Here is a 22,723-nt window from a genome sequence, read left to right on the forward strand (position 1 = left end):
TTCCCTAAAATTGTTGGTCTTTATGTTACTTGCAAGTTCAAGTTCTGCTGAGGTCAATTTTACATCCTTTAGAGCCAATAAAAGAAAGTACCATTCAAGTATTGGGGGTCAATGTAATTGACTAGCCTTTCATCCTTCTGGGGTTGATAAAGTAAAATACCTGTCAAGTACTTGGGTTGCTTTATTATCAACTCCCCTCATTTTCCTGAATTTCTGGTGTTGTGCCTATATTTCATTCGAAGTTCAATTCCAGTGAGGTTACATTTGCCTTTCAACATTTTCGGGGTCAATAAAATAAAGGACCAGTCATGCTTTGGGATTGATTTAATCAGGTATATGCTTTCTAAAAAAAAACCAAAAGAAAAAGCAAACTTTTGTATGTTTTTATTATAGGACTAGCACTATGACCCGGCAACGCTAGGTCAATAAAATAAAGGACCAGTCATGCTTTGAGATTGATTTAATCAGGTATATGCTTTCTAAAAAAAAACAAAAGAAAAAGCAAACTTTTGTATGTTTTTATTATAGGACTAGCACTATGACCCGGCAACGCCGGGTCATAGTGCTAGTGCATGCATATACAGCTGGGTGCGTGTGCACATGCACGTGAGTACTGTCCAAATCTCCGACCAATCACATACAGCTAGCTGGCATTCAATTGGCATATCAAGTTTCAGGCATTTTGATTGGGTTTTGGATAGAAAATTCACAAAAAAGTCATTTCTATTGATTTTTTAATGGCTTTGCGGAGTGACTGGGGAAATGTAAAGATGTGCACGGCCACCCTTGGACGGTTTTGAATGACCATAGAAAGTGCGAGCCCTCTAACTGAAAAATTGTGGATTTGTATAAAGGACACACACACAGACATTTTGCCGTTTATATATATATAGATAGATAATTGAAAATAATGAATAGATAGAACAGCAGGCAGAAGACTTTAAATTTTGACTTCGAATCCTGTTCAAGGTGTCTTTGTCTGTCATTTTCTCAGAGTTAATAAAATAATTATTAGTCATGTGCTGATATTATTTCAGTTGATCCGACCCTACCATTCAAGTTGGTAGGCTTGTGCCAGTGTAAAAAAAATCAGTATCCAATGATATTTATTATTCTATAATAATAATAAAAAAATATTCAGATCTTTTAGGTTTGAACGGCAGTTTTTAACATAATTTCTAGGTAACTAAAAAATTTTAAACTTCCTATACTGGTAGAATGTGTTTATAGAACATCTTTTTCTCTTGGCTTTATTGAAAAAATTCTATAGTTTGTAAGATATTTGTTGTTTTTTTTCTTCAATTTCTGCAATTTCAACCAATCACTGACGTCCATTGAGGTAAAAAAACATTCTGTGCCGTATGAATATGTCCCTCGTTTAAGAAGCAGATTGGGTTTATTTACATTTGTGAAGAAAAAAGATACCCTTCCCCCTACCCCTAATCCTAACCCTAACCCATTAAAATGCAATAGATTGATACTAGGGTCATAATTATGGGTGACAATTTCATATGACACCGTTAGAAAAAACTTCCGTTCAAACCGAAAAGATCCAAATATTCTGTGTTTTAATGCTCCCCATCTCCTTTATCAAAAATTTAAATGTTTTTAATGACTGATCAACATTTTGATATTTAAGGTTGACTGATTGTTTATTATATTATTTATGTTTATTGTGCAGATACCAGAGGCAAGATTTTCTGTACCTGAAGTATCTTTGATATTTAATGATACGAGTCAAGCTTCACTTCAACGAAAATGTCATGATAACTCTTCTCATACAGTGCCAAATAAAATTCCACCACCATCACCATCACCATCACATTACAGCTCTCCTGTTTGTACACAAGGCTTACCATCGTTGCCAATGAGAAATTCATATCCGAGTTCAAAGGCTGGCAATGCGATATATTCTGCTTCTTTAGCACCAACGCAATTCTGCCAGCAACCCAGCAAACCGTTGATGTACTCAGGAGTCCCCATTAATCAAAACATTACAACAGATGGTAACATGTATACAAATCACCCTACGCTGCAACCCCTACCCAACAGAAACCCATTACCAGTTTCTGAATATAATAGATCTGTCTACCCTTCCCCTATACCCTTTCCAAACAAAGAGATTATGCAGGGATCGAACTCAGAGCAGCATCCTCATTTCCAATATTACCCTCAAAATAATCTAATTCCACTTCCAAACTCATATACTCATCATCCGAAGCCAGTAATGGACAGCATGTCCAATACCTCTCCATATGGACCTTTCCCTTCCCAACCAAACTTTATGAAGCCATCTCCCTGCTTCACATCCCCTGTAATGTGTGAAAGGTACCATATGGTCAATTCTCATCCCATGCCACCCCATTCATCAATGTCAACATATCCACAGACCGCTATTGACAAGCTACCTAGTTTGCCCTCATGCCCTTGTTGTGTTGTTCAGCCAAACCCTTCATACCATCACACAAGTACACCGACCATTCCCCCTCCTCCAAACCAAGCTCCTGTCGTCAATGTCTGTCAGGGACACGAAAAAAACATAAACTGTGTTGCTTCTCACATTCAGTGCCTTGACAAACACGACCAGGAAATCACTGTTGAAAAACTGCAACAGACTAAACTGAACACAATTAATAGTTCCAACAGTTCTTACAGCAATACTCCACCAAATAACTCATGCAACTCTGTAAAAGAGAACCCAGGTGCTAGGCAACATGAAAACAGTGTAATAGAGGTATCGGAAGATCAGAACTTCAGAGCTAGTAAAGACAGTGGTCTCAGTGAAAGTCCTGACTCTTCGCAGGAAACTGATCCACAGTTATCCAAAATTCAGAGAGACAGTATTCCTCCAGAAATATATCGGTTACTAATGCAACAAAGTGCTGAGCTGCAAGAACTTAAAGCTCAAATTCAGCAGATGAAAATTGATCAAAACTCAGCGATGGCTTTCAATCAGTCCCTCAATCCATGTTCTTCTTGTTCATCTGTTGTCTCGGCAAAGAGTGAGTCTTCAGAATCAAAAGCATCTTCAGAAAAAAGGTTTTTATATTGTTTTTTTTTTCATATGGATTTTATATTTCTTTTTTCTTCATATTTATCTTAAAATTCTTATATCATATATCAGGTGTAGGCATGGCTGTGTGGTAATATGTGGTAAGAAACTTGCTTTCAGGTTGAGTGCCACCTTGGGCAAGTGTCTTCTACTATGGCCTCAGGTTGACCACACACACACACACACACACACACACAATGGGCTTCCTCTCACCTGTCTCCCAAATTCACTCAAGGCTATAGTAGAAGATGCTTGCTCAAGGTGTCATGCAGTGGGACTGAACTTGAGACCACATGGTTTGAAAGCAAACTTTTTAACCACACAGCAACACATGTCAAAACAAATATTTTTATTATTTAGTACTTGTCTTAGTGCCAACCACCCACTGAGGTAGGAGTGGTGTTTTTGTTAGCTAAACAAACTGAGGTAATTAGAATAATATGTCTTAATCGCTGTAGTTAAAGTATTAATCTCGTGATCAAGAGGTTAATGGTTCAGGAAGTTAAACCTTACAGAACATTGTTAAAATTTATTTCAGATATTTAAAAAAATAATTTTATCTACTTTGTATTGTTGTTTTTCTCATTCAGTGTAGAAAGGTACTCTGTTGGTGTAAACACATCATTCCAGACATCAGCATCACCAAACAACTTAATTAATCTTCAGACATCTCCAAAATCTCCGCTGAAGACCAAAGCTGATATTTTTCCTCCTGTTTCTGCACCAACTGCTTCAAAAATGGGACCATCTTCATCTGTTTCAAGCCAGACTTGGTAGGAATTGGTATTTTCTAACATCTAAAGTACATACTGTACTCCACCAAAGGGCAGTATGTTAAGGCACTATCATCTTATTTCTCTTTCCAGTTCCAAATAAATTACTTCCACCCACTCTTCTATAACATGAGCAGCCCTGTATCTCTCCCACTGCAAGAAACCTGTTCTGTCACATTCCCTCATACTCTAACCTTTTGTCATCCCTATATATATAAACGGCAAAATGTCTGCGTGTGTGTCCTTTATACAAATCTACAATTTTTCAGTTAGAGGGCTCGCACTTTCTATGGTCATTCAAAACCGTCCAAGGGTGGTCGTGCACATCTTCACATTTCCCCAGTCACCCGCAAAGCTATTAAAAAATCAATAGAAGTGACTTTTTTGTGAATTTTCTATCCAAAACCCAATCAAAATGCCCGAAACTTCATACGCCAATTGAATGCCAGCTAGCTGTATGTGATTGGTTGGAGATTTGGACAGTACTCGCGAGTATATGTGCACGCACGCAGCTGTATATGCATGCACTAGCACTATGACCTGGCGTTGCTGGGTCATAGCGCTAGTCTAGCATAAAACTCTCTCTCCCTCTTTACTGTAGCTCTATTCAGCTGATTGGGATCTTAGTCTTGTGAGCTACATAGAAACTCTACTTGTGCTGGTGCCATGAAAAAAAAAGTACTCGGTGCACTTTGTAAAGTGGTTGTCTTTAGGAAGAGCATCCAGCCATAGAAACCCTGCTAAAGCAGCATAATGCAGTCCTCCGTCCTATCAGATCTTGTCAAACCTTCCAACCCATTCCAGAATGGCAAATGGATATTAAAAGATGGTGATCACGATGATGACGTTATAGCTTAGACTCATTCTACAATTGACGTGTTAAACAAAACATTGGGAAAGCAGTTTTAAAGCAGTTTTCCATGGGATATTATTATTATTATAATGAGCTGTTTATTCATCCTACCACAGCTATTTTGATGGACTGTATTTGTCAGATTTTCTGGGTTGCCTAGCAACTTTGACTTCCTGTTGAAGTATGTGTATGTAAGACACACACACACACACACACACACAAGTATCACAGCATTGTGTTTAACGGGATCTGTATGTTGTAATATTTTTGATGTTTCATTTCTTAGGCCTCCACATCATGAAACTGATGGCTCCTACACTCTGGCCACGACAGAATTTTCCCATGGGGAGGATTTCTCTGCTGTTGCTCAGTGCCTCTCTGTTAACCAGAAGTCTGCAGAGAGCTTCCATTCTGATTTAGTTTTGGACCTACCCAGCTATCAGACATCCTTATCCAGGTACAGTGTATTTATGTAGTTTTTTTTTTTGTTTTTCAATAATCTCCACCCTCAACATTGGTACATGACCTTAGAGCTTTTGGTCCACTACATGATTAGCTATTTCTTTACTGCCCACAAGGAGCTAAACACAGAAGGGACAAACAAGGACAGACATAGGTATTAAGTCGATTACATCGACCCCAGTGCGTAACCGGTACTTAATTTATCGACCCCGAAAGGATGAAAGGCAAAGTGGACCTTGGCGGAATTTGAACCCAGAACGTAACGGCAGACGAAATACGGCTACGCATTTCGCCCGGCGTGCTAACGGTTCTGCCAGGTCGTAGCATTGGTGTACAAAGATAAAAGGCAGACTAGACTCTGGCATTTGATTTGGACTTAAAACATACAAAATTAAAAGCTGTTAGGAATCTGGTGCAATGCTCTGCAATTTGCATATCTCTTCCTCTTAAGACAAAATTACTAATTTTTTAATACTATGTCTCGAAGAAGAAAAAGTCAACTGAGTTTCTTTCACTATTTTACAGCCCTTTTTTCTGTACTTGTATTATTGGTGGGGGCTCCTAAAAAGTTTGATATTTGCATAATGGTAAAGGGATTAGACTTAGCTTTTGTATGGAATAATTCCACCCCTGCTGGAGATGTAACAACATTATAGTGTAAGCATACACATTGGTTTGGCCTTGCTCTGACCCCTACTGATGGAAGTGAGACACAATACATGCAACTGAAATCATAGTGAACCCAGACCTCATACCGTTTCACATCTGATTGCCTTGTGTGTCTTTTCTTGAATTCTAACTTGAAGGCAATGTCTGCAGATATTCCACTATTTTGGATTTGAGACATATCTTAATGTTAAATAATTCAGCTGCAAATGACTGTCTTATCTCTTATCAACTAAAGAAAGAGCGACAATCATAAATTAGCTAATTTTTGTATGTTTTTAACCCTTTAGCATTCAAATTATTCTGTCAAATGTAACACTTAATTATTCACATGTCTTTGAATTTATCTTACATTATCTTGTAGACTTGAGATTTCGATTATGTGACTAAATTTTTTAGACTAACATTATAGGGTAGGTGTGAGAGGCTGGATCTGGCCAGTTTGAATCATCATCATCATTTAATGTCTGCTTTCCATGCTAGCATGGGTTGGATGATTTGACTGAGGTCTGGCGAACCAGACTCCAATCTGATCTGGCAGAGTTTCTACAGCTGGATGCCCTTCCTAATGCCAACCACTCCGAGAGTGTAGTAGGTGCTTTTACGTGCCAGTTTGGTGGTACTTGCAATGACCACGCCCAAATGGTGCTTTTTACGTGCCACCTGCACAGGAGCCAGTCCAGCGACACTGGCGACGACCTCGCTCGAATGTTTCTCATGCCACCAGCACAAGTGCTAGTAAGGCGACGCGGTAACGATCACGCTCGAATGGTGTGCTTAAACGTGCCATCGGCACGAAGGCCAGCTTGTTGCTCTGGCAACGATCTCAATCACATGGTACTCTTAGCGCTCCACTAGCAATGGATGCCAGTCACCGAGTTATAAAACAGAAAGAATATTTTGGCAGGATGTGGCCAGTTTAAATGCTAAGGTGACAAATATAATTCTATTTAAAACAAAACTTGTGATAGGTAAGGCATTAATAACTTGTGTAAATAAATGTACTAATTAAAATATACTTTTCCTGTATGTATTCTGTTAATATATGTATATGATATGCTTAAACACACATCATTAATTTGGATGTCTTCTTAAAGGATTGTGTTTAATTATTGCATTTCAGATCTTCAGACCATCAAGCCATCGAAGGAGGACAAACTTCTGAGTCTACCAACAGCTTAGTGAGTGCCAGCATGTGTGCCAAAAGAACTTCGGTAAGTTTTGGTAACATCTTAATCAGTGTTGAAATACTTAACAAAGAGAAATACATTTGTCGTAATTACATCCAGCCAAACGGGAGCATGTGTTTTAAATTAGTTTATCTTATATCTTCTACTTGTTTCAGTCATTAGACTGCGGCCATGCTGTGCTATTGCCTTGAAGAATTTTAGTCAAACTTATCAACCCGAGTACTAATTACGTTTTTGTAGAGCCTGGTACTTATTGTATTAGTCTCCTTTGGTGAACCTCTAAGTTACAGAGATGTAAACACCAACACCGGTTGTTAAGCAGTGGTTGGGGACAAACACTTACATAAAGACACACACACACACACACACATATATATATATAATACAAAATGGGACAAGAACGCAAAACATCCAAATAGACGATACAAAAATATGCACGGGTCATTCGAAGCCTTTAATCTTCAGTCAAGAACCGGATCATCCTCACAATTTTGGCTGATTAATCTTGAGATTGCTCCAATCTGGCCAGCCCCAAGGAAAAACTAAGCTAAGAGCATTAGATTCCTCGGAAAAAGGATCGAATGTGTATGAAACAAGGACAGAAAAATGGACGATGTTACATGAATATAAATTCAAAAAAACGAAAAATAATACGAATATAAATGCAAAAAGACAATAATGGGCTTCTTTCAGTTTCTGTCTACCAAATCCATTCACAAGGCTTTGGTTGGCCCAAGACTATCGTAGGGGATACTTGCCCAAGGTTCCATGCCGTGGGACTGAACCCAGAACTATGTGGTTGGGAAGCAAACTTCTTACCACACAGCCACACCTACCATATATGGTGTTTATATTCCATGTTTATTAAAGGTTTATAATTAGAGAAACAAATTTCACATAGTATCTTTTAACCTTTTTTGATGGCAAATCACCCGAGATGGTTTCTTGCTTTAGGATACAAAGCAGCCTGTTTTAAAGTGTTCTTATTTAAACTAAAGCCTTTTCTCATAATTTCTATGTGAGAACATTTTAGTTATGCTTCCCATGACTTTCGGAAACATTTTTTCACCCTAAGAGTTGCTGAAGCAGGGAACAAACTGCTGGCATCAGTTATTAGTTGTCGGAGCACTGCATCCTTCAAAACTTCCATGCTTCCTGAGATTCGCCAACACTACACCTGATTTTCTCCCCTCCATACACACGCAAGCATGTATCTGACTCATACACTGTTCACTTCCCAGACATTTGTACATTACTGCATATACTCTATACGCACTTTCTGACAAGTTGTGGTGCAACTGAGCACTGTATACAATAATTTCATTATTATTATTATTAATGATGGAGAAATTAGTTATTTTACTAAATCCTTTCAAATTCTCGAGTAATTGAAAAAGTGTTAATTGAAACATATGATCTCTAATTGTGGAGGGAGCATGTGGAAGGGGTAGACCCAGGAAGACATGAGATGAAGTAGTGAGAAAGGATCTTCAGACGTTGGGCTTTGTAGAGGAGGAGATGACAAGGGATCACGGCTCCTGGTGGCTTGCTGTGGATGAGAAGACATATCAAACTAAGTAAAATCGGGATTGTCCTTTCATACAGGCATGTCCCCTGCATCTCTCTTCAGCTGAGCAATCCTAATCTTGTGAGATCTTGGGGTGCTGGTACCACGTGAGAGGCACCCAGTACACTTTGTAGAGTGGTTGGTGTTAGGAAGGACATCCAATCCTAGAAACCACAACAAAACGGATATGGAACCTGGGCAGCTCCTCAGCTGGTCAGCCTCCTGTCAAACTGTCCAACCCATGCCAGCATGGAAAACGGATGTTAAATGATGATGGTAACGATGATGAAGATATGAATAATGTCTTTTGTTAAAAATATGGTCATGAATGGGTTGATGAAAATTATTTATTAAAGTAGTGAGAATTTTATTAAATTGATACAGGATTTAAAAAATGCTTTAGACTCATCCAACCCATGCCAGCATGGAAAAATAGATGTTAAAATAGTGATCATAATGTATTGGTGTTGGGTTTCAGGAGTTCACAGTACATAATCTTTTCCTTTCTTTGTCTGTCTCTCATCTTGTTTGTCTTATAAAAAAATGATAATGATATTGGTGTGTGAATCATCCACCTCTTCTTCATCATCGTTTTATGTTTGTTTTCCTTCCCGGCTTCTTCCAGTTCAGCATCTTTACTTATACCAACTGATACATATACCAACAAAGGAAACTGCTTATCTTTGCTGTTGTTATTTTTGTGGTTGTTGTCATCATCATCATCGTTTAACGTCCGCTTTCCATGCTAGCATGGGTTGGACGGTTTGACTGAGGGCTGGTGAACCAGATGGCTGCACCAGGCTCCAATCTTGATCTGGCAAGATCAAGATTGGATGTATGTCATAATTTTTGGTGGTAGCTATAATTTATTCAAGCCTCTGTGATAACTGGCAAATATATATTTTGTAATGCATACCTTGTAATGCGTACCTTTTCCTTCTTTGGACACTAAAACTCTGCTTGCGAAGACCTGTTGAGGCAAGTGAAATCAAAATCAAATTTGATGACTGATGTCCATGCTAGCAGGATGCAAAGAGCACCATATGAGTGTGATCATTGACAGAGCGGCTAACTGGCTTCCATGCCAGTGGCACATAACAGACACCATTTGAGCGTGATGGTTACCAGCATCGCCTTACTGGCACCTGTGCTGGTGGCATTTGTAAAAGATTCGAGCGAGGTCGTTGCCAGTACCACCCGACTGGCCCCGTGCCTGTGGCATGTAAAAGCACCCGCTACACTCTTGGAGTGGTTGGCGTTAGGAAGGGCATCCAGCTGTAGAAACTCTGCCAGATCAAGATTGAAGCCTGGTGCAGCCATCTGGTTCACCAACCCTCAGTCAAATCGTCCAACCCATGCTAGCATGGAAAGTGGACGTTAAACGATGATGATGTAATGCCTGGCTTAACTTGTTAACAGCAGAACTCTCTTTTCCTCTCTCCTCTCTCTTTTTTTCAGATGTAGGTTGTAAAAAAGGAAATGAAAATATACTTTTTGTGGTTTTAGGAGAGTTGCTATCATCTTTTTGCTGTGGAAAAGTAATAATATTTTGGTCATGTATCATTGATGTCAGCATGTGTATATACACTAATTCTTCTTATTGTCGTATTTCTTAGAGTGGAGGAGATGAAGATTTTGAAGAAGATCCTGCAGAAGAGATACCAGGAACAATAAAGAATAAAGAATATTATGATGGTCTTATTGTAAGTTTGGGATTCCTTTTTGGTTTTTCACTGTAAATGAGTAAATCTGGTATCTAATTACAGACTGAAAAGCCTTAAATTCAGTTGTATCATAGACATTTTGCCATGTATATGGGTTGTACACTTAATTCTATCTCTCCATTCATCTCTGCCCACTATTCCTTGGAGGGTCATGGGGGTAGAGTTCTCAGGCACCTCCTCAATAGGGTCCTATCAGAAGAAACTGTCATAAGGCGGTGGGCTGGCAGAAGCGTTAGCACACCAGGTGAAATGCTTAGTGGTATTTCGTTTGCCATTATGTTCCGAGTTCAAATTCCGCCGAGGTCGACTTTGCCTTTCATCCTTTCGGGGTTGATAAATTAAGTACCAGTTATGCACTGGGGTCGATATAATCGACTTAATCCCTTTGTCTGTCCTTGTTTGTCCCCTCTATGTTTAGCCCCTTGTGGCTAGTAAAGAAATTAGGAACTGTCATTAGTCTTTCCAGCTGAATTCTTAAGTGTGACCAACTTAGGACTATGGATATTATTCAACCATCTTATTTTTGGTCTACCCTTGGCTAGAAAAATCTGTCCTGAAATTGTTTTCTGTGACATTCAAATCACAGTACTGAAGCAGTGCCATGACTTGGAGAGACTGCCTGAGCTCTGAGCTACACATCCTATTGAATAACGTTACTCCAGGAAGCCTCTGGGGAAGCCCCATTTCCTCTACTTGTATTTATGATTGTACTCTTTCAGTCACTTAATTCTGCTTTGTCTCAAATCATGTAGCCTGACCATGTACCTGATCATTTGGAAATGGTGGCTGAGAAAGCCTATTCTCCTGTTGAATCCAGTGGGAGATTTATCTATCATTTACTCAACACCAGAAAGCTTGACTTTTGAAGCTGCTTGGGATTTAGATGTCATCACCATATTTACATGATTTTCAGTATGTGTGTCATTGACTCAATTAAAAAGTACCAGTCTCTTTGGATAAAAATTTTTTATAATAGCCAAGGGTCATCTCAACAATACCAAAGAATAACCTGTAAAAAGCACCCACTACACTCTCGGAGTGGTTGGTGTTAGGAAGGGCATCCAGCTGTAGAAATTCTGCCAGATCAAGATTGAAGCCTGGTGCAGCCATCTGGTTCGCCAGCCCTCAGTCAAAATCGTCCAACCCATGCTAGCATGGAAAGCGGACGTTAAACGATGATGATGATGATGATGAACTAGCCATCACACACACATATGCTTACACCCAGAGGAATACGACATACAAATGTACTAGGAATTACTTCAAATATCCACTCCTATGGCTCGATCTGCATAATGTCTAGTCATGAGTTCAAACCATGTTGACTCTGGAAATGGCATTAAACTCTTTGTGTCAGTCTGCTTAGCTGACAGTATAGTCGATTGGTTAATACTAGAAACATTATAGGAACAACTACTGCCATGTCATAATATGCTTGCATAGGAAATGGAAGGAATTTATAAATATTATATTTAGTCTTAGGAATCATCATCAACATCGTTTAATGTCCATTTTCCATGCTGGCATGGGTTGGACGGTTCGACCGGGGTCTGGGAAGCCAGAAGGCTGCACCAGGCTCCAATCTGATCTGGCAGAGTTTCTACAGCTGGATGCCCATCCTAACATCAACCACTCCAAGAGTGTAGTGGGTGCTTTTTACGTGCCACCGGCACAGGAGCCAGGCAAGGCTGACATCGGCCACAATCGGTTGGTGCTTTTTACGTGCCACTGGCACGGAAGCCAGTCAAGGCGGCGCTGGCATCAGTCTCGTTCAGATGGTGCTTTTTATGTGCCACCGGCACAACTACAATTTCCATTGATTTTTGATGTTGATGTACTTGACTCAATAGGTCTCCTCAAGCACAGAGGAATGTAATTTCCATATATATATGTTTCAGTGTATGTGTATTATCAGTTGTTCATAAAAATAAAATTAAAGCAACATTTTATAATTTTTTTCTTCAGAATTATGTTAAGGAATTGCTGCAGCAAGAATCTCCAACAGAAAATGAAAAACATGGAAAAAGGCACCGAGAGAAAGAATCTGGCAGCCCAGGCTCCGTATTAACTTCAACCAATCAAGAGAAAGAAAGCTTGATATCAAACAATACATCTTATCTTTGGTAATGATTTTTATTCCTTTTTTTTTTTTTTTTTTTTGTTTTGTATAGTTAGGAATACTCATAATTTATGTTAGAAATATTGTCAGTTTGGTAGATGAGTTGTTAGAGTGTCGGATGAAATGCTCCGTGGTATTTATTCAGACTTTGCCAAGCTTAATTTTGCTGTTCATCCTTCTGAGATCGATAAGTAAAATACCATTCATAGGGCAGGGATGAGGCAGAAATGTTTTCATGGTCAGATAGGGTGCCTTGCAGTATTTGTTCTGGCTCGTTGTGTTCTGAGTTCAAATCATGCTGTGGCCTGCCTGGTTGTCTTGAACCAAGTGATGGAGTACGTCTCTCATCTGTCACCTGCATTAACACCTGGATCTTGGGTGTCTTGAGGAGTCCAATCTGTTGCAAGCATTTGGGTTGGGTCTATGATTGAAGATACCGCCTGTAAAGGATCGAGAGCATCGCCCTTTTCTACTGACTTAAAGATATTTTTAAAAAATCAAATTTTATGGGAGACAAAACCATTTAAATGAGCATCACCTTCCTACAAGCAATTTTGTTAATTTCCAATCTTCCATGAAAAACATGTCTGACCATGAGAAAATATTATCTTGTTTGGAAACAGATGATAGTTGGTGGCAGGAAGGGCATCCAGCCATAGGACACCTGCCTCAACAAATTCTGTCTGACCCATGCAGGCATGGAAAAGGGTACATCATCATCATTATTTAACGTCCTCTTTCCATGCTAGCATGGGTTGAACGATTTGACAAGAGGACTGGTGAATCAGATGGCTGCACCAAACTCCAATCTGATCTGGCAGAGTTTCTACAGCTGGATGCTCTTCCTAACACCAACCACTCCGAGAGTGTAGTGGGTGCTTTTACGTGCCAGTTTGGTGGTACTGGCAATGGCCATGCCAAAATGGTGCTTTTTATGTGCCACCTGCACTGGAGCCAGTCCAGCGGCACTGGTGACGACCTCGCTCAAATGTTTCACGTGCCACCAGTACAAGTGCTAGTAAGGCGACGCGGTAACGATCACGCTCAAATGGTGTGCTTAAACATGCCATCGGCATGAAGGCCAGCTTGTTGCTCGGGCAATGATCTCACTCGTATGGTACTTGATAATGGTAATGGTGGTGGTAGCTGTACTGTTGAAGGCAAAAGTTTTTGACCTGGAGCAGGATACTGTTCTTATAACAAGGATGCAGAGTATTATTTGAAGTGGAATTTTATTGCGAGATGTTCTTCCTGTTGGCAACTCTTAACCTGGTTTTTAAGTAAGAGATATTTTATCCCAGAGGTTTTCAAAGGTGCAGTGCAACTGGTCAAAATACTTACTTGTGTTTGTGGTGGCATTCATTAGGGATGGGTTGAGCTGGCTCTGACCAACAAGTGTTCAGAGTTTCAGTGGGAATACAAGTTCACATGCAGTCCTTGGTCAAATGCATACACACTTTGGGATAGTGTGACTCATAACAGCTCATCTTGTCATCCATTGTTGACCAATACGGAGGATTCACTGACCAAGTCACTGCTGACCTTCGAAGCAGATGTGACCTGGGTTTGAAGTAGGTTCTAGAGACATGCCTTAATAAAAGCTAAGGGGTTTCTCACTCCCACTGGTCTTCACACACACACATGTGCGTGTGTTTGGGAGTACGGTATGTATTTTGGATACAAAGGGTTCAGGAAGACTAGAAAACGAAGCAAGCTTGCTTTGCTGGATGTGTAATGTTAGTGTGCACAATTGATGGAGTGGTTAGTTATGAACTGAAAGTTAGTTCGTTAGTTAATTTTTTGGCTCAAAAAGCAAAAAGCAAGGCCATGTAGGGGGACATGGAGTTATGTACAGGGTGGTGTTCATGTAAAGAGTTCAGGCCACTTGAGGTCCAGGGAGACTTTGAACCGAGCGGTCGTCGGCATCTTCACCATCTCGTCTGGCAGCTTATTCCACGGATCCGCAACCCGGACGGAGAAAGTAAAACTGGATATAAGAGGAATCAAATGAAATATACAAGAGAGAAGAGTTTGCTGATGTGGACATGTGGTGTGAATGGAGGATGACATTTGTATAAAGAAGTAGTGCACTCTTAGGGTAAATGAAATCTGTGGAAGAAGAAGATAAAGAAAGACATGCGATGCAGGGTGAAGACTAAATTCAACCTGTTTCACCCCAGGGAGGAGATGATAAAGAACCATGTTGATTGGTAATTTTAACTACAAAATGTCATGATGGTTATGTCTGGCTTGCCTTAGTCTGCTCATTCAGGCTTGATATAGGGTAAACAATAGCAACACACATACTTGAGTTGGGTTACAGTTTGTTCCTGTAAGCAGTGAGAAGCTTTATATAGGGTATGTGCTATGTTCACCTATGACTATAGCTTTTTTTTTGTTTTTTTTTTGTTTGTTCCTTCTCGAGCCATTCCTGGCTCATAGGGGCCGGTTTCCTGGTTTCTTGGCATATAGGTTCCCCACCTGGACGGGATGCTGGTCCGTTGCAGTTGAGCTGCAAGATGCAGGAGGAAAGAGTGTGAGAAATTTGTGGCGAAAGAGTCAGCAGAAGTTCGCCATTACCTTCTGTCAGAGCCGCGTGGAGCTTAGGTGTCTCGCTCATAAACACACACATCACCCGGTTTGAAATTCGAACCCGCGATCCCTCGAGCTTGGTGAATGGCAGATCATATCAGATTGACCAGCCACTGTTCAATTGGATCTACTGACACAAGTGGGTATGGGATCACCAAGAAAATAAAAGTAGAGATGGAAGAAAGAGGAATGATTCCAAAGTCAAAAGTCTGTTAGAATTTCCTTTTTGTAATTCATTTTCACTATTTCCTCTCCATGTGTTGTATTTATTGATGTTAAGAAAACAAAAACTTGTTATATATACACTTACGTTGGAATGACTCATTTCTTTTCTTTTCTTGTTTCAGTTCTGGCTTCAATTCAGTTGACTGTACATTGCTTCCTAAAATCAATTATATTTCCATGTTGCTTGAATCGGACACTGAGACTTCAATGGAAATCAACAGCATGGCACTGAAATACCTAAAAGACGAGCAACTGACGCAGATGGCCAAACTACGCAGTCAAAGTACCGCTCCGGCAGCAGCAAAAGCTAACAACAAGAACTTCCTCTGTCAGATAATGCGTTATGGCCTGGACTCGAGCAGTCCAGACATTAGCAAATACGGTATGTCAGTGAATGACTTGACATTTGCAACTCGAAAGTATATGGAAAAACATCACTTAATTGAAGAATCCGACAGCAAAAACATGAGTTTCTTACTCAAAGATGACACAGCTAATTATTTGCCCTACTCACATACTAGAAACACTAATTCTTCTCAAATCTCAAATTCCTCTGAAAATATGGCTTTGTTTGAGAGACCAAAAGAAGTGAGGCAAAATTTGACCCAAACCAAATTAAATGTTAGGAAACCTTTTCAAAATATCCAGCAAAAGCTTTTACCTATGTCCGAGTCAACTCCCATGTTTAAGCCGTACCTGAAAAAACAGTCTCCTGAACAACCACAGATGTTCTTACAAACACCTCCTCCAGTTCTTGAAGGAGATCCTGGAAATTCTGCTAATGAGAGAATTCTAGATATAGCGAAATTAAAACAGATGCCCAAATTGTTATAGCACACCTGTTGTGGTGGATACCTGTTTATAATGGTGGTTTGACCTCCATTTGATGTATTCATATTGACTAGGTCAATTAACTGGCAGAAATGGTAGAGCATCAGATTTAAATACCTTACACTGTATTTCATTTTGTTCCCCTACATTGTGGGTTCAGTTCTCCGTTGAGGCTGAGTTTGCATTTTATCCTTTCGGGATTGATAATTGCAAAAATAAACCCATGTGCCTAATCAAAAGAAATCATTGTAACAGCATTGGTTGTTATATGGGGAAGGTAGCTGAACTGGTGAACCACACAGTGGATACCTTACTGCCAGGGTTAATTTTTTTTTTTTCACCTTTCACTTCCCCATGGAAGTGATAAAATGAATACCAACAATAAAATGATTCAATGCAATTGATTATTCATCCATCTCTTTTATACAAAGAAATGATTTTGTAGCTGGTTAATGAAAAATTAATTAATGAAAGTGAACATAGTTGCAAATCAAAAAAAAAAATCATTTTTTATAATGAACTGTATAAATGTTTTATTAATCTGTAAAGGAAAACAAATTGTTATATATATGTACAAAAAACCCCTGTTTTACCTTCTTTTCTCTACTGTTGGTAATAAATCATGAATTTTGGATTGTTGTTCTCTAGTTTTCATTACACACCTTTCACAGTTAGTTCTCTATGTAGGCACAGGTATGGCCATGTGGTTAAGAAGCTCACTTTGCAACCATGTGGTTTCAGGTTCAGTCCCACTGTGTGGAAGCTAAGGCAAATATCTCCCATAGCCCCTTGTGAGTGAATTTAGTGGATGGAAACTATATGGAAGCTTACTATGTCCATCTGTCTGTCTTTCTCATCATCATTGGACTCCCCTTATCATAAACTTGCTGAACTAATGCATGAATGTTTTGTTCATAGTGACCAAGGGCTTGTGCTGTATATTAGCTCACTTCCTCACTCAAATCAGCCTTGCTTGTTCCATGTGGTGCAAAGTGTGCCACATGTGAGATGTTGAAGTGATTCTCTGAGCAATGTGGAAGGAAGTGTTCTGTTCGAGAACACAGTGCACTTCCCAGTCCAGGAATCGAAACCACGATCTTGTGATCATGAGTGCAACACCCTAACCACTAAGCATTTATACATGCATATGTGTGCGTGTTTGCGTTTGTCCCTCTCCACTACCACCATGTGACAACCACTGTTTGTTTGTTTTTGTCCCGGTAACTTAATAGTTCAATAAAAAGAGATCAATAATATGAGTACTAGATTTAAGTCCGGCGGTCAATTTGTTGGACTAAAACCCTTCAAAGCGGTGCCCCCAACATGGTCACACTTCAGTGACTGAAACAAAAAATACAAAAAAAACATAAAATGTTCATGTCAGCATGTAAAGCTGATATTGGATAAATCTTAATCAACTTCTGTAGATTAGGGTTCCAGTTGGATAGAATTTTATAATGTTCATGATATACATTGATGTAGTGGAGACCCGTTCTGCACAGCAGAAGGGTCAAGGCTGCATCCCCTGGGGAAGAAGATTGGCTTGCAACAATCCTGTGCCGGCACCATGTAAAAAGAAATTGTGCCAGTGGCACATAAGAGTGCTCATGCCAGTGGCACATTAAAAGCACCCAGCATACACTGTAAAGTGGTTGGCATTAGGAAGGGCATCCAGCCGTAGAAACCTTTTGCCAAAACAGACTGGAACCTGGTGCAGCTCTCCAGTTTGCTGGCTCCAGTCAAACTATATTTGCATACACATGCCTTGACTGGCTTCTGTGCTGGTGGCACGTGACCTGCTGTGCTTGAGGAGACCTATTGAGTCAAGTACATAAACATCGGAATAAATATCAAATGGAAATAGTAGTTGTGATACTTGTGCTGGTGGCATGTATAAAGCACCAACCAATCGTGGCCGATGCCAGCGCTGCCTTGACTGGCTTCTGTGCTGGTGGCACGTAAAAAGCACCAACCGATGGTGGACGCTGCCAGCCTCCTCTGGCACCTGTGCCGGTGGCATGTAAAAAGCACCCACTACACTCATGGAGTGGTTGGCATTAGGAAGGGCATCCAGCTGTAGAAACACTGCCAGATCAGACTGGAGCCTGGTACAGCCTCCTGGCTTCCCAGACCCCAGTCGAACCGTCCTACCCGTGCTAGCACGGAAAATGGACGTTAAACGATGATGATGATGATCATGATGCATAAACTAAGAATTTGCAAAAGAAACTTATAAATTATAGTAACTAAGGACTTTATATACAGTTATAAATATTTAGGGGTGAAAAAAGTTTTCATACAGAATAAATTTATGATTTTCTATGCCACAAAATACTGTTAAAATAAATTTTTTTTTACTAGAACTTTCTCGTTTGTTCCAATAATCTTATCAGTTGTAATTTTTAAGTCTCAAAACACTAACTTCTTCATTCAGCATTGAGACAACATAAAATAGTATCGTAATAATGTCGAAAAGTAAAGAACTCACAAATTCAGTGAAAAACTTAATTATTGAAAGCAGGTAAAAGTTACAGGAAAATATCAGAGACATTTTGTATTCCATTTTCTACCATATCTTCATTTATTCAAAGATATAAAAAAATCGGGAACTGTTGAAAACAGAATAAGATCTGGTGCACCATGCAAGATTTCCCCTAGATCTTTAAGAAAAATGTATGGAAAATGGACGTTAAATGACACTGATGATAAACAATGTTTATAGGCGTAGGAGTGGCTGTGTGGTAAGTAGCTTGCTTACCAACTACATGGTTGCAGGTTCAGTCCCACTACATGGCACTTTGGGCAAGTGTCTTCTACTATAGCCTTGGGCCGACCAAAGCCTTGTGAGTGGATTTGGTAGATAGAAACTGAAAGAAGCCCCGTAACTTAGCGGTTCGGCAAAAGAGACCAATCAAATAAGTACTAGGCTTACAAAGAATAAGTCCTGGGGTCGAGTCGCTCGATTAAAGGCAGTGCTCCAGCATGGCCGCAGTCAAATGACTGAAACAAGTAAAAGAGTAGTGTATTAAAGCAAACACATACTTCAACTTACATTGTTTCAAGATACATCTTTATTAACTTTACATTTTGTCTTTTTAAAAAAGCTTAATGGGAAAAAATTGAACCTCAACTTCAGCTGGTTTTGTCCGACTTTATGTTGGTCTTAGTGAATATATTTGACCTTTCAGCATTTAGATTTTTTCTCTGTCAAACGTAAAGCTTATTTATTCACATTGCTTTGAATCAATCATGAATTTATCTTGTAGCTTTGAGATTTCAATGAGGTCTATTTTTAGAATGTCATTGTAGGGTAAGTGTGAGAAGCTGGATCTGGCCAGTTTGAACATAAAACAAATAGAATGTTTGGGCCAGATAAAGGATTTAAAAAAAAAAAGAATAAAAAAAACTAAAGGATTAAAAATAACACTTAAAAATCAACACTGATGTGGAAAATCAAATACCCTATCTGTGAAAATATGTACAGGCATAGGTGTGGCTATGTGGTAAGAAGCTTGCTTCCAAACCATATGGTTCTGGGTTCAGTCACTGTGTGGCACCTTGGGCAAGTGTCTTCTACTATAGCCTCAAGTCAACCAAAGCCTTGTGAGTGGATTTGGTTGACAGAAACTGAAAGAAAGCCCGTCATATGTATGTATATATGTGTGTGTGTCTTTGTGTCTGTGTTTGTTCCCCCACCACTGTTTGACAACTGGTGTTGGTACATTTACATCCTTGTAACCTGGCGTTCTGGGGGCCACCTTGAAAAACTTTTAGTCAAATGAATTGACCCCACTACTTAATTTTCTTGCTAAGCCTGGTACATATTCTATCATCCACTTTTGCTGACACTAGTTGTCAAGCAGGGGTCAGGGTCACACAGGAACAAAGCATACACACATAGATATATATATATGCGTATATGTATATATCATCATCGTCATCATCATCATTTAATGTCTGTTTTCCATGCTGGCATGGGTTGGATGGTTTGACAGGTCTGGAGAGCCAGTGGCTGCACCACGTTCCAATCTGATCTGGCAATGTTTCTACAGCTGGATGCCCTTCCTTACACCAACCACTCCGAGAGTGTAGTGGGTGCTTTTTACATGCCACTGGCACAAGAGCCAGTCAGGCAGGCCTGGCATCGGTCACGTTCTGATAGTGCATTTTATGTGTCACCGGCACGGGAGCCAATCAGGATATATGTATATACATATATGCATGTGTGTGTGTGTATTTTCTTTCAGTTTCCATTCATGAAATCCTCTCAAAAGGCTTTGGTCAGCCGGGAGTTTGTAGATCTTTCATCTTTGACATTCATCCTCTTCATTTCTGCAACACAATTTTTCAAATAGTTCTGCTTCACTTGAGATTCATTTTATGCTAGAAGCATTTTTTTTATTCACTCCCTATTCTTCTCTGGTTGTTAGATTGAGTTGTTTGTTAGAGCTTGCTTACCAACCACATGGTTCCGGATTCAGTCCCACTGTGTGGCACCTTGGGCAAGTATCTTCTACTATAGCCTTGGGCTGACCAAAGCCTTGTGAGTGGATTTGGTAGACAGAAACTGAAAGAAACCCGACGTATATATATATATATATATATATATATTATATATATATATATATATATATTTCAACAATTGAGGGCAAAATTAATTAATTATTAATCAATTTCACCAAGTGTTCAGTATGCAAAGGGACCATTCAAGGCGAATTCAAATTATTACATTATATAAAAGGGCTTAGTAAAATAAATTACTTTGCCGCATACTGAACTCATTAGAAATAGCAGCTAAAAAACTTTTTTAAAACTATTTCTAATACTTAAAGAAAATCTCTCTCATATATAGTGTTTGCTTAATTCAACTCACAAAAGTTTGGGGTAAGGACATCGAAAAATCAAATGCTAAGGTTATTCGAGAACGTACGTTCAAGATTAGTCAAAACAACATTTCTATCATCGGCTCAGAAATTCCTTGGTTTGGATTTGGAAACACTGAAAATAAGAACATACCCTTTCGAAGATCTTCGAAAGGGTATGTTCTTATTTTCAGTGTTTCCAAATCCAAACCAAGGAATTTCTGAGCCGATGATAGAAATGTTGTTTTGACTAATCTTGAAACGTACGTTCTCGAATAACCTTAGCATTTGATTTTTCGATGTCCTTACCCCCAAACTTTTGTGAGTTGAATTAAGCAAACACTATATATGAGAGAGATTTTCTTTAAGTATTAGAAATAGTTTTAAAAAAGTTTTTTAGCTGCTATTTCTAATGAGTTCAGTATGCGGCAAAGTAATTTATTTTACTAAGCCCTTTTATATAATATATATATATATATGTGTGTGTGTGTGTGTGTGTTTGTCCCCTACCAACATTGCTTGACATCGATGGTGGTGTGTTTACGTCCCCGTAACTTAGCGGTTCGGCAAAAGAGACTGATAGAATAAGTACTAGGCTTACAAAGAATAAGTCCTGGGGTCGATTTCCTTGACTGAAGGCGGTGCTTTAGCATGGCTGCAGTCAAAATGACTGAAACAAGTAAAAGAGTAAGAGTAACTGACACTGTTCATGCAGTGGGATTGAACCTCTAACCACGTGGTTCAAAAGCGAACTTCTTAACCACACAGCCATGTCTCATAATAAAACAATGACAATTCATAATAGCATAATGGAATGAAGTACAATCACGTACACCGCACCCGATATTAAGCATGTTTGAATGGGTATCCATGCATGTCTGTGTCTATAAAACAAGCTTAGTTAGTGTTGATTAAATCAACTGGATAATGATTTCCTAGTTAAAAAACCTGATATTACTTATCCTGTAAAGATGACATATCCTGTAATTGAACCATTATGTTGGTCTCAGCAATGATTATTCTACACGTTCAATCAATGGAATTATCTGCTCAGCGAATTATGTCAGTCGTTATAGTGTAAACGGCGGAGTATTCCACATTGTCAATGTGACATTTGTGTGAAAAGGCTGTTCCCGGATCTTTTCGGTTTGAACGGCAGTTTTTTAAAATAATTTCCACGTAACTAAACACTTTTAAACTTCATTTACTGGTAGAATGTGTTTATAAAACATCTTTTTCTCTTGGCTTTATTGAAAAAATTCTATAGTTTGTAAGATATTTGTTGTTTTTTTTTTTCTTCAATTTCTGCAATTTCAACCAATCACTGACGTCTGTCGAGGTAAAAAACATTCTGTGCCGTATGAATATGTTCCTCGTTTAAGAAACAGATTGGGTTTACTTACATTTGTGAAGAAAATAGATACCCTTCCCTCCACCCCTAATCCTAACCCTAACCCTAAAACAGATTGAAATGCAATAGATCGATACTAGGGTCATAATTATGGGTGACAATTTCATGTGACACCGCTAGAAAAAACTGCCGTTCAAACCGAAAAGATCCTGTTCCCTTTGCATTCATCTCATAGAGTTCCACATGATCTACGTCTTTCATTGTATAAGCAGTTAAGTGTCCTAAAGTCACTTAACATGATCCTCAAGTAGAATCTGTGTGTTGGAGGGTGGGCTATTTAATTACTGGTACAGTGTCCGTTTGATAGGCTTCTATCCAACTTCATTTACAGAGCTTGAGTCAACCTGAAACTAGTCGAAGAAGACACTTGCCTCAAGTGCCATGCGATGGCAGCCA

The 22,723-nt window shown here is 39.3% G+C and overlaps 1 protein-coding gene across 1 annotated transcript in view; it reads left to right on the forward strand.

Moving 5' to 3' along the window:
• LOC115218489 (SCL-interrupting locus protein-like) overlaps positions 1–16,664 on the forward strand; it is a 141,405-nt gene extending 124,741 nt beyond the window's left edge. Inside the window, exons 12-18 of the mRNA XM_036508145.1 lie at positions 1,682–3,039; positions 3,643–3,825; positions 4,965–5,135; positions 6,930–7,020; positions 10,180–10,266; positions 12,253–12,410; positions 15,346–16,664. Coding sequence (XP_036364038.1) covers positions 1,682–3,039; positions 3,643–3,825; positions 4,965–5,135; positions 6,930–7,020; positions 10,180–10,266; positions 12,253–12,410; positions 15,346–16,057 — 2,760 coding nt within the window. The 3' untranslated portion in view covers positions 16,058–16,664. The remainder of the gene's footprint in view (positions 1–1,681; positions 3,040–3,642; positions 3,826–4,964; positions 5,136–6,929; positions 7,021–10,179; positions 10,267–12,252; positions 12,411–15,345) is intronic.
• Positions 16,665–22,723: the final 6,059 nt, after the last annotated feature.

The sequence above is a fragment of the Octopus sinensis genome, linkage group LG13 (genome assembly GCF_006345805.1).
Source record: "Octopus sinensis linkage group LG13, ASM634580v1, whole genome shotgun sequence".
Lineage (NCBI taxonomy): Eukaryota > Metazoa > Mollusca > Cephalopoda > Octopoda > Octopodidae > Octopus > Octopus sinensis.